The sequence below is a fragment of the Barbatula barbatula genome (assembly GCF_947034865.1).
Source record: "Barbatula barbatula genome assembly, chromosome: 23".
NCBI lineage: Eukaryota > Metazoa > Chordata > Actinopteri > Cypriniformes > Nemacheilidae > Barbatula > Barbatula barbatula.
The window spans coordinates 13,325,816-13,338,245 of NC_136786.1; the positions used below are offsets into that span (position 1 = coordinate 13,325,816).

The 12,430-nt window shown below is 37.5% G+C and overlaps 1 protein-coding gene across 13 annotated transcripts in view; it reads right to left on the reverse strand.

Moving 5' to 3' along the window:
- The window catches only part of relch (RAB11 binding and LisH domain, coiled-coil and HEAT repeat containing), a gene marked incomplete at its 5' end in the record, with an annotated part of 30,811 nt that overhangs the window by 15,899 nt on the left and 2,482 nt on the right, over positions 1–12,430 (reverse strand). For 12 of the 13 annotated variants that reach the window (XR_013788305.1, XR_013788306.1, XR_013788307.1 and 9 more), the window contains 9 exons: positions 1,725–1,820; positions 3,046–3,121; positions 3,483–3,776; positions 5,123–5,223; positions 5,305–5,496; positions 5,581–5,694; positions 5,799–5,854; positions 5,991–6,062; positions 8,964–9,053. Coding sequence is in view for 10 of the 13 variants with exons in the window: in XM_079488087.1 (XP_079344213.1) it covers positions 1,725–1,820; positions 3,046–3,121; positions 3,483–3,776; positions 5,123–5,223; positions 5,305–5,496; positions 5,581–5,694; positions 5,799–5,854; positions 5,991–6,062; positions 8,964–9,053 (1,091 nt within the window). Of the gene's footprint in view, positions 1–1,455; positions 1,477–1,724; positions 1,821–3,045; positions 3,122–3,482; positions 3,777–5,122; positions 5,224–5,304; positions 5,497–5,580; positions 5,695–5,798; positions 5,855–5,990; positions 6,063–8,963; positions 9,054–12,430 lie in introns of those variants that run through there. The other variant, XM_079488081.1, reaches the window with a different exon arrangement.

A 12,430-nucleotide genomic window follows, 5' to 3' on the forward strand; every position in this document is an offset into this window, starting at 1 on the left:
ACCGAAAATCAGAGCACAGACACATTCTGCTGCCAATGTTTAGAAAATCGTAGAGATTTGGATAGATTTGGCTACTTATTGTTTACAAAACAAACTTTTAAGTTTCGAATTCCAAAACCGTACATGAGCAGATTTCAAACACTCTGGCAAACGTGAAGACTCGGCAGTTAGGTTAATGAATGATATCACTTGCAGGAAGTGGAAACTGTTTATTTAGTTTTTTATTACAACCTTATTTATAAACGTTGGTGAATATTGTTGTGGCTCTTGTGATAAAATCATATAAGCCAAACAATGCAGCGATTTTTAACTACGGTTACACAACTGCAAAAATAACAGTTACAGTCACTTGTGGATGACTGAATAAGGGGAAAAAATGCCTAAATAGTGAAATTTCTCTTTTCTGTTTTGAACCTTTATTACTGATCATTTAATTTGTAAAAGTATGCTAATAAAATACTATGAAATCATATGTATATATTATCAAATAATATTCATATACAGCATTAAAATAATACCAAATTTGATATCATATTGTTAAAAGGTTTCCGTGATGGATGTTATATAAACGTGGATATAACGCTGTATTCTGAATTTGTTTGAAACTGATAGATGGGGCAGTCCCAGTGCTAAAAGATGCCGGACATGAACGGCACGCGGTAAGTCAAAACAAGTCATATGAAGGGATTAAACGATTTTCTGTTACCAACATTTTTCAAATTATCCTCTTTTGTGTTTCGCCAAAGAAAGAAAGTCAAAGGTGAACTATAAGTATGTCCCACCTCTAATACTTTATACAATTTAGAGACACGCATTTGTGAAAATCTTGGTAACATTAAACAATGATACTTCAAGGATTTAGGGCCAGATTTACTAAACAGGGCAAAATAGCGTGGAAAAAAAGCAGATGGTATTAGTAATTTACTAACAAGGTGCACATTAAAAAACACAGGTGCAATATCTCGTTCCCATAATGATCAACAAAATCTACAAATTAGCGCAAAGTTTAATACATGCTTTTTTAGGTGTTAAATAAAGCAACAAATACCCGTACAAAGACGAGCGCAAACCTTCGTAAATCATGTTGCGTGATTCTTTTAAATACTCTCCTTTCATGAAGTTTGCGTCTGAAGAGGAAACTCCAACAAATGCGCATGCAATAGGTCAGTCGCAAAAACAGCTTTGTCCAAGCCTATCCAGCGCTAATTTTCAATGCGTGTCTTAAGTAAATACCGTAGTTTTTTTACGCCAAACGTTTGCGCTGCAGCAAGCTTAAATACAGAAAAGCGAAGCAAAAAAGTGTCATCAGAAATTCAAACTTCATCAACAAAAGTGTAGATGCCAGCAATAAAAAGAAAAGCAGGTGTAAAGCCAAACCAACTGAAAGGTCAAAGGTCACATGTGCAATGAAGGGATGAGGGCTGACGTGAATATGTGCCCATGTGTTCGACTTACCTGGCAGAGGTGTGCAATCATTCTCTATCGGAGCAGTGAGACGCATGCAGAAAAGCAAGAGAAGACATGAGTGAACAGAACAAAAGAGAGACGGGACGATGGGGTGGGGGAGAAGAGAGAAACAGTGTGTATTGCAATGGAAAAATAAGTGGATTTAATGCTGAATTGTGAACGGCATGAGAGGAAGAAGCTGGCCGCAGTGGACATGAAAGCCGTGGTGGCTGATGGGACATGGGGCGTGGCTGCAGGGTCAAAAGCTCATTGGTTACCTCTCGTTTGGCCAGCAGGACGTTGGGTACGATGTGTGGAAGACAGCGGCCCAGCATTAGCATAACACTGTGTTCACTGTCAGCAATTCGAGACACCTGAGAAACAAGGACGTGGATAAGTCAACATGTCAAGTTCTTCATAGACATATAATTAGACTTTAAAAGTGAATAAAGGGCTTTTACAAAGACATGTCCTATTATTACTGCATATCTTTAGCCTGAGAACCTTTTATGCTTTTGCATTTTGAATGCAGAAGACATCATGCATGTGCCTATATTACCATGCAATGCAACTCCATTTATCTAAACAAAGCTAAGATTGATCTAAACAAAGAAGATTTGTAGTTATGTTTATTGTCCGCTTATAACTGGGTATGGTCTTTTAAAGGAACAGCTCACCCAAACATGAAAATGTTGTCGTTATTTATTCATCCTCATTTTTTTCCCAAACCTCATAAATTTTATTAAGCATTTACAATGAACATAGTGAGTCTGTCAAGTTCAGAAAGAATGCAAAACTACCATAAAACCAATCGAAACAATCATCCATAAAGTATAAACAATGTAAAGTCTTCTGAAGATGTATGAAAGCTTTGACGAAAATGCATTACTCTTTCCCTCCGGGTGAGCTATTGTTGACCATGTGATTTGTGAATGAATCATTCACAGAAGTTTTGTGAATTGTTTCCGATTCAGAACGACAATTCACTCTCAAAGTGGATATCACGGCTACTCTTATGAACTCTGAAGCATGAAGGCAGATGGGCAGTTCCAGTGTTATGATTATGACATTTTCAGTCAAAGCTAGACATATAGATTCTCAAAGAATGTATTTATTGACAACATATTTAACCATCTGTTTCTATTTGACTAAATCCTGATGATAGAGTCCAAACGGCAGAAAAATATCAGTCTATGAATGAATTCTCTATTTTAAAAGAGAGAAAAATCTATGCATTATGAATGTGACAAAAAATGATTTTTAAGAGATAACACATATTGTAGGATTTCTGTGAATTAAAAGGTGCAAACAAGAAGCAACAATACCCAACAAATGGAGAAGGTAATAGTCACTTAAATAACATTTTTGTGTGACCATTTCCCTGAACCATGATTTTCTTTGTGTATTGATTTCTTATGGCAAAAACATGTTTTCCATAACCATGGTTATTTATTGGTTATCATGGTTAATTTTCGTAAGGGTTATGAGGACTATAGACTGTTATGGATGTTGCAATTCACTTACCAGAATATGAAAAACTATTCTTTAAAACACTTCACGTGTGTTTGAGTGTACTGTACCCAACCTGTTAACACTCACCTCAGAGCCCAGCCTACTGTCAGCAGACATTCGACAGAAGGACAAAAGAGCTTGATGGAAGGCCGGAGGCAGCTTTCTGCACGGGCAAACAAAACATGATTAAACACGCCCCTCCACCTCTGGATACAGCCTTAAAACTTGAAGAATCAAAACAAGGAAAGGTTCATTTGTCTGAATCAGCATCATAGGTTAAAATCTATTCGGAGCAGATGTGCAAAATGATGATGAGTGGAATATATGGTGCCAGTCAGCACTGCCTTGAGGTCTGTGTGCAAACTGATGTGGTGCTCAATGCAGTGCTGCCACCTACTGGACAAAACAGCTATATTCTACAACATAATACTCCGATAAAGGTGAAACGAATATCATAATCTTGTTGACGTAGACCAGTAAGCAACCATACAGAATTACATGTGCTAAATGAGTGCATGTCTCACCTGTTGGGCTGATCAAACTGCACCGAGCCTTTCACTTGTGGACTATGAGACTTGAGTTTGTTGTGAGGTGGTGTAGCAGTAGTTGTGCCATCAGTACAATCAGTAGTGGTTGTTGTAGAGCTTAAGGTCTTTGTAGTGTTTAGGGTGTCGTCTGCATCTGTGACCCCCCGTATGTCCAAATACTGTCCATTGTCTAGAGGAGTCTTATCAAACCGAGGGTCTTCTTTACACTGAGCAGACTTTACTGTGGCTGTGGGATCTGATGAGACGTTCCACTGAAGAGCCTGGATATCGCTGCCCATCCATCCACACACACATCAATCACATCAATTAATGAATTAACAAAAGAATCGTTTTATATCAATTACACACACATGTTTACTGATAAATATAGCATTCGTATAGAAAGCTAATAGCAAGACAAAGATGTCTCTTAATTCACTCCTTTGTTTAATAGTAAGTGCATTGCCTAGAAAGTCGATGAGTTTGCCATGGGGAAAGATGAAACTTCATACAACGCACAGGAAAAACATTTTTTTTAGGGACCGGTGGCTTTATTATTGTATAAAGAGAGCCTGTATTAAATGTAAAAAAACATTTACGAGATTAAAAAAAGCTTTTTATTTTTTGTTTAATAATTGATGCACTGTATTCAGAGTAACATTTATATTGTGGCTCTCAGACTGAAACCGTGCTTCACCACTTTTTCTGTTTTACATTTTATCATAAATCATTACGGCTGGTCACCCTTCTTGTTTGTCTGTGGGTTTACTTAACCCACATTACTTGTACAATTTCCCAGTATTTCAAGTGTTTGAAAATACTTTGGATTTGGATTTCTTTGAGTTTGTTAAGGAATTTATTTTTAAAGATAAATCAAGGAAATTTTTTAAGGCTATGGACAATTTATATCGATAAAAACACTCAAATTGTTTTAAAATTTTGATTTGTATGTATGTATCCCCGAACCTTAGCATTGATTTGAAATACTCCAAATTTTTTTATTGTATTTTGAAAAATAGGCCTGTCAAATATCCTTCTACAACATTGATCCACTTATATTATGAACCTCGTTTTAATGTCATTATGTATGTAGATCTGTTTATGTATTCAAAGAAATGCTAATTTCACAATATTTTAAGAGCTCTCAATAAAGCTATCTTGGGAATGAAATGAGACGCATTCAAAGCCACAGACGATGAAGGAGTGGAGAAAACTATTTAAAGGAACTACACAGAGCCCATCTCTTGCTAGGAAGCGTAAATGCCACGCAGCAAAATGTCAGAGAGCAGAAGGTCATAATGATGCAAGCCCGTTGAGCAGAAGAGAAGTGGGGTTTGTTTCTAGAGCTTTCAAAAGTGCAAGAATACAGCTCATTATGGTCCATTCGCTAGCTCTTAACCTTCACCTAACCACCACTCTCTTCTACTCTAACTGCCGGGATAAATTATGACCCTACAATCTTTCAGCGGCAAATCACATCTTGATATATTTCCACACAAGAAATATGCTTTACATAAACATGGCCCGTCATTAATTCTGACAGTAATCATAGGTTACTCTGATTGCTCTGGCTCACGTGGCAGGGTTCTGGAAGTCCAATTTTATTTTAGCCTCTCAGGCGCCAGATGGGAACTTACCTCTGGAGTTTCTTAATCTGTTCAGCTAGACTCTGCTTTTCACTGTTCAGCAAACTGATCTGATATTCCAGCTCCTGAACCACTTCCTGTTGCTGCTGTCGCTGTGAATGACACCAAATATACTGTCAACTTCTGACCAATGGTTGACGGAAATGATGTAACGTAAACTTGAGTTTAAATACCTGAATTATATCAGTTTGCTGTACAGGTTCCTGGATACAGCAATCTCCAGGCAAATCTCTTGGATCCACACCGACCGCCACATCCACGGTATCTAGGTGCAACGTCAGGCTGTTTCCAGAGTTCCTATAGAGCTGGAGCAGGTCTTGCGGTTTGGGAATGTTAAGACCCACATCGTCCCATAACTCAAAATCCTGCAAAGTGTTAAAATTGAGATGTAACATTCCTAAAACAGATTAGTGCCAAAAAGAATTATATATCTATAAATAAAAGATTACCTGATCATCATTTTCATCAGAAAATGTGATGGCGGTTAATTTATACTCGTTTTTCAATAAATATTCATTTACTAAAAAGTTTAAGGCTCTCTTTTCAAGAGAGCGGATAGGTTCCTGAAAATAAAAAGAGGAAAGCTTTAGTACGCGATAATAAAATAAATGTAATATATTCAGCATTAAAAATAACAGCATGAAATCCAAAGCAAACGGGGGATAACCTGAATTTCAGGACTAGATTTGTAGTTTTTTCTCTCTTGAGAAGGGATCTCACATTCTGAATAATAGAGAAAGGAGAATAAGAACCGATAAGATGGCATTTCATGGCAGACATTACAAACCTTCTGTAGGAAAAAAGACGACTTGTTCATGTTAAGAAGGACTAAAGCGTGTAAAAGTTGAAAGTACGCCACCTGCAGCCTGTGTCAAGTTGGCACGCAGAGCCTGAATGTTCTCCTTGGCTTTCCGTAGTTCAAACTCCAGAACTGGACCAGGGAGAAGTGGGTCACACAAAACAAAGGGGGGAAAACATAGGATGGCCATGAAAAACCAAAATAAAAAAAGACAATTTTTGTAAGAAGCCGAGGCAGAACCAAAACAGGAACATGCACACTATGGATCTAATGAACACATGCAGCAGAGGTTGCAGGATGAGCTGCCAAATAACAGAAATATTTTGAGTTAAAAATGACTAGCTGTCTGACCAGGGATTTAGACCAAAGGCTGTTGGTTTGTTTTGAAAATCGATGACAAAGTCAAAAAACGATCGGCTTTTTCAGTATCGTTTAACCAAATGTTAAGAGTATTCATTCAAATAGATTAAAAAAAAAACATACACAAAATGTTTTACATCATGTGCTTTACTTGCAAAAGGTGAAGGGTACCTTCTGCACCACTTGTGTCAACAAATGGAACTACAAAAACAATACTCATATCAAACTCTTGTCATTGGTTGAGCTTATGTTGCAGTCTTTTCTGCTCTTTACACTACCTATAATCGTAAATAAAACATAAAAACTGCAACTACAAATATAAAAACGTAATAAAGCTATGAAAAAGCTTTTCTTGTACTGAAAAAAAGCCCTCAAAATATCATAGACACTTACATTATAAATAATCTTTCTAATACAGAAGAACTGCTATTTATATGTGATCTTCATTAAAAAACAGAACAGTTTGATCAGAATGGGTTTTGTTAGTTTAGGCAAAACCTTGCAGCAATCCTGCTACTGTGGACCGGCTGGGCGAGTACAGTAACAGAAGTACAGTAGTAAACAGAAGCATGTAGAGTTCACAACACTTGCATGACTGTGCACTAGTGATCAGCAAATGGGCTTCCTAATATAACTTCCAGGACACTATCAGCCACATTTCACTAAGAAGTGGTTCTAAAGCTTTAAAAGAAACCCATTACAAATCTAATAATCTAGTATTAAATGTTGTAAGATTTGAATATTACTTGAGCTATTGTAGGAAATGATCATTTATTAATGATGAATTAATAAAAAGATGTAAGTTCACGTGTAAATAACAGCACATTCACTTTACACAGTTACAAGACCCAAACTGCACACTATTCATATCTACACAGGGCCAGAGAAAGAACTCAAAATGAAGGAAGAGAAAAAGAAATGGAGACATATGAGGAACACTGGGAGAGAATGCTGAGCTCTAATTGGACAAAGTCACTTACACTGTTGATCAACAGAGCACAAGATGCAAGTTTAACAAATGGAACAATGTCAAAAATAAATAGAAATAAACGAAACAAAAAAAGTGGCAAACGTGCTTGCCTGGATGGTTTGTGGTCCAGTATTGGAAAGAGAAATACTGGAATAGAGACCCATCAGACAGCCAGTTAACCCCAGGTCAGACAGCCAGGGCTGTGCTCATTGCTGAAGGGCTCAAGATTTGGGAGGAGACACCCAATTTGGGCTTCAAAAGTGACATTTTGTGCAAAGCAAACTCTTTCTGCTGCACGGTTCCCTAGGCCTTATGCAGTACTTCCCAATCCCCACATATAACGATTAATAATAATATTCATAACAAGTGCACAGAACATTTCTATTCACTTAATAAATGATCGTTTCTAAACTAATGAACCTTATTACCATAGGCATATAATTCTAACAGGTTTATGTTTACCTAACAATACACTGAAGACCTGTTCGCACCAAGTCTGTTGTAACAAAAATAACAACTCGGAGTATGCAGCAACAGATTAAGAATGTTCGTTTTATTTTAAAAACTGGAAAAATATGGCTAAGCCATAGTATGATATTTCAGACGTGGCATGAAGCAGCTCATACAGAAGCTTTTTTATTTTTGTCAAAAGGTTTAAGCAAACGATTCCCAATGATTCATGGTGTGGAAAATCCATATTGCTGAATAATAATGGCTGTATTTATATTTAAGCATGCGTGTTTGATATTTACTGTGTAACATTTTGGATGACTTATCTCTGCTAGGTTTTTGTCTGGAAAGGGTAGGGCTGTGAACATTTTCTTAGCAGTGACTACATTTCGATCTGAAAAATCTATATCTGCCAGGATAAATGACACTGAAGCCTGGGAAGGACTCAAGATAAAGCAGCGCATGTTTGCCATTACCAGTACATTTCTACTACAAAGAAAGGTTTTGTGTTCGTTGTTGTTTATTTAGCCTCCTGCACATCTACAGACAAAGCTCATCTGGGAGCTGATGAAAACGGTCAGTGAACCATGTGCGAAATTACATCAATCATGAATGCCAAGAATCCTGTGTCATATACGGTAACATAGACCCAATCCCCTCTCGTAAAAGACAGTTTCACAAGCCTCGAAACCACTAATAGTTTCCAGAAAAGGGCTCAATAAAGCCAATTCCTTCTTATTTAAAATACGGCCACATACTGTAAGTGCTGAATTGTGTTCTTGGAAATTCGACGGCTTGGCAAATAAAAAACTGGCTACGGTCAATAGTGGTGTAATTTTGCGATCAGGGCATGCAAGAGGTTTACATGTAAATGGAGTAAAGATTTCCAGTGTTGAAATGACTGACACGAAGTTGGAATTTAAAACGGCTGGCGTGCTCAAAACCAACCACATGGCCTATCACTGAGGTTAAGAAAATGGCACTGATCAGCCAAAAGATATATCATATACACTTTGTTTACACTTCAACAACTGTCTTTTTATTTTGCAGATGAGCAACTCGATCCATTTAGCTCATGCTGAACCCAGAAAGCATGCTTATTAAGTACAAGCAAAACCTTGGGACCTATCCGCTGGTCTAAATACAAAACTAAACTGAAACGTAAAAAAACATTTAACCCAATTTATAACTTCATTGGACATGATGCACAAATCAGATTTAATCTGCGGTCTCGTAACTGCTGTTCATCTTACCTGCCACCCTTTCATCTGACTCTCTGTTGCCATCATCTGAATATCGTGCGAAATCCAAGGAGTCTAATGTACTGATGCTTCCAGCACGATCTGAAAACAAACAAAAAACATGATGGTAAATTTAGTGTCTCGGACTCGTGTTCTTAAAGGCATAGTTCACTCAAAAATAAAAATCCTGTTATCATTTACTCACTCTCTTGTCATTTCAAACCTGTATGGCTTTCTTTCTTCTCCAGAACACAAAAGAAAATATTTTGAAGAATGTTGATAACCGAACAGCGGTGGTGGCCATTGACTTCTATTGTATGGACACAAAACCAATGCAAGTGAATGGCTGCCATTTTTCAAAATATCTTCTTTTGTGTTCTGCGAACAAAGAAACTCATACAGGACATGACAATAAATGATGTAAAAGAGTAAATGATGACAGAATTTTTATGTTTGGGTGATCTCTTTAACTTCTACCCACAACAAACCAACCCTTATTAGAGCAGAAAGGTAAGTATAATTTACAGAAAAAGGTAACATATTGATTTGTTTTGGCAAACCAAAGCAGTCAGCACAGACAGTAGAGACTTCTCATGTATCCATCTGTACGTATGCCGTTCCAGACACACGGAGGACTTGGTCCGTCTACATAAGTGGATAAAACGTTTTTTTTCAAAATCAAGTTCCAACATAGACCCCCCTATAAATGATTGTCAAAATAAATTCTCTGCAACAAATTTTGTAAAAGATTACAAACATTATTAAATGCTGTTCTCTTGTTTAGCGTGATATTGTTGACTAGTCGGCTCTTTTTCTTTCACTCAAGTTGCTTAAATATCATAATGACTCGAGGATTTGTCACATGACGGCAGTAAAGCTCATGCACTCAAGTCCTGTGACTTCAAAGCTATCAATGTAGAAGAGGGACAATATCACATCTGTCAAGAATACAGAGACCTTTCACCACTCTTGAAGGGGAGGTCTCGGCTGCGTTGAGAGAGAGTCGAGACAACAGACGTTCAACATTTTCGCGTGTCACGTGATTCATGGAGCCTTCAGAAAGTTATGTTTTCTCTTTAAATGCTTTATTTCTTTCATTTTTTTATTCATTAAATGACTCAGGTTTTTAAAGTGGTTAAAAATTCATCACAATCGGTCCGTTTAGCCCCTTTTTAGTCTCCATGTGTTACTTCCAGTGACTATTGAGAGCCTCCATGAACCACCATTACTGTGAAAAAACTGTTCCATTTGAGTCAACGGCGTTGACGCAACGTGTTTTCTCAACAGCTCTGGGAGGTCTGATGGAATTGAACCTCTTTAAATGTAGTTAGTGTGTAGTATAGGCGTTTAAGTACGAACAACATCTGCCTTGTCGCAAGGTATTTTCTTTACCAGACATCCCTTTGTTTTTAAAGACTACAATGAATGACTCGTTGGGACTACAACAAACGTTTTCCTGAGTTAGTGACATCATGAACCCCACAATTCACATTGACCCTGCCCCCTGGAACACAAATAGGGTAATGGGCGGTACATCTCCACACTCACTCTCAGCGGTAGACCAATCACAAAAGACTGGCTCCGCCTGACCAATCAGAGCATTTCGTAAAAATATACTTCATAGAACCAGGAAATCAACAGCCTTGTTTTCTGAGAATCGAGGTGACGGTGTGAAACTCAGGGGAAATATATTATATAAAGCTTTTTTTTTTCCTCCTCCGAATCACATCTAAACATAAACAACTATTCTTTATAACATCATAAACATAATAAAGACTTTGAAAAAAAGGCAAATAGAACCTTTTTAAAATTATCTCAGGTGTTTCTTTTCCTGTCCTTATGAACATTTACTCACAAGAAATGTAGTTTGTGTATGGTCAAAATAAACGCTTGAGGTTGTATCTGCCCATGACAGTCTTGGACAGAGATGTATTGATGAGGGGAATGCTGATTCGTTTTTCAGAGTCTTTCTCAGGGTGTGACTTGACTGTCAATTCTGATATGTGCTGAATAAATGCCTTGTCAGACTGGTTGACAGGGAGGGGTTCTGTGAAGGCTATATGTGAGAGCTTGGCTTTTTTTTCAAGGAATGATGTTGAATTGAGGAGCTCTTAAGTGTCAGGTGAGGAACATGTGACTTGGCAAAAATTGTGTTTGCTTACTTTGCTCTGTGTTATAGTTCACATAACAAATACGACATCAGAAATGGTAAATGTAAATAGAGTGGCCCAAAATAGCACAAACAGGCATTTCAATAATAAAAAAAAATTATCTTGATTATCAGCTTTATTTTGTCACATTACCTTTTTTCATTTCTTTTGGAATTTACAGAAATGGGAAAATGTGAGAAACTCAACCTCTACTTCCAAAAATATATCATTTGTTTATGAATTTGTTATTTATTAACACTTGGAGAAGTTGTGCTAGCCACTTAGCTTCATTTCTGGCATCGCTTCCATTTTAAGATTAAAAAGACTTGATTTTTATACCAGGAGGGACCAGCAGTGAATACATTTACCATCTCTAGTCTATATTTCTTAATGTCTTAATGTTAAAGCGCTTGTTTGTCCCAGTTTAGTCATCTGAAACAAAAAGCAATTCGTACAATGAATCGACATTTGGCAAACTAAAACAATGGCATATGATGGAGACAGACAAACTGTTTGTCAAACAATGGAAGACGAGGTGAGTGTTCAAGAAATCTATTTACAAGGAGTCATTGCAAACATGTTTGCAATTCCAACTAGTGATGGGCGTGGCAAAGAAACTGTACAATTTACCTTTAAGCACTAAATAGAAAGTAAAGTGATGCATAAAAGCCACCTGCTTTTGCACAATACTTCTCCTCTAGTTATCTATAAAGAATCAACACAACATGTTCATAATGCTGCAAGGAGGCTGGGGTGTTACACTCAATTCTGTGGCAGAACCACAGCTGGGTACCCGACAGCTGCTCCACAAAAAACAATCAAAGTTTTGCAATTCATGCAGCGGAGCATCAAATCCTGTTACATCCTAAACAAATAGTGCCCTTTTCATCCCTGAAACATTCTGCATTTCAAGCAGCTGGTGTCTATAGGGAAAGGGAATATCGGATCGACTGTCTGAGGTGTTGAAAACCTTAATTCGTCTCTTCCTGCATCCTGTTAAAAAGATTGATGTGACAGAAGTGTGGTTGAGAGCCATATGCTACCTCTCAGCTGGTTGGCAGATCCTCTTTGGGGAAGGTCTGCAGCTTCATAATGCTAATATAATGCAGTGGTTCCTAAATAAACAGTATTCTTCAAGCCAGGTCAATGCAAAGCCATCAGCAACAATTGGACACATGTTAAGGAGCAATAAGCATGTTCAACCTCCAGTCAAGAAAATGGATTGGCTGATACTAACATTCAGCCCATCTAGTCCTCTATATAGCATCCCCCTTTCCCCTGAGAATGATGTAATTTAGGCAAAAAGGAGCTTGGCTCCAGCTCTTAACC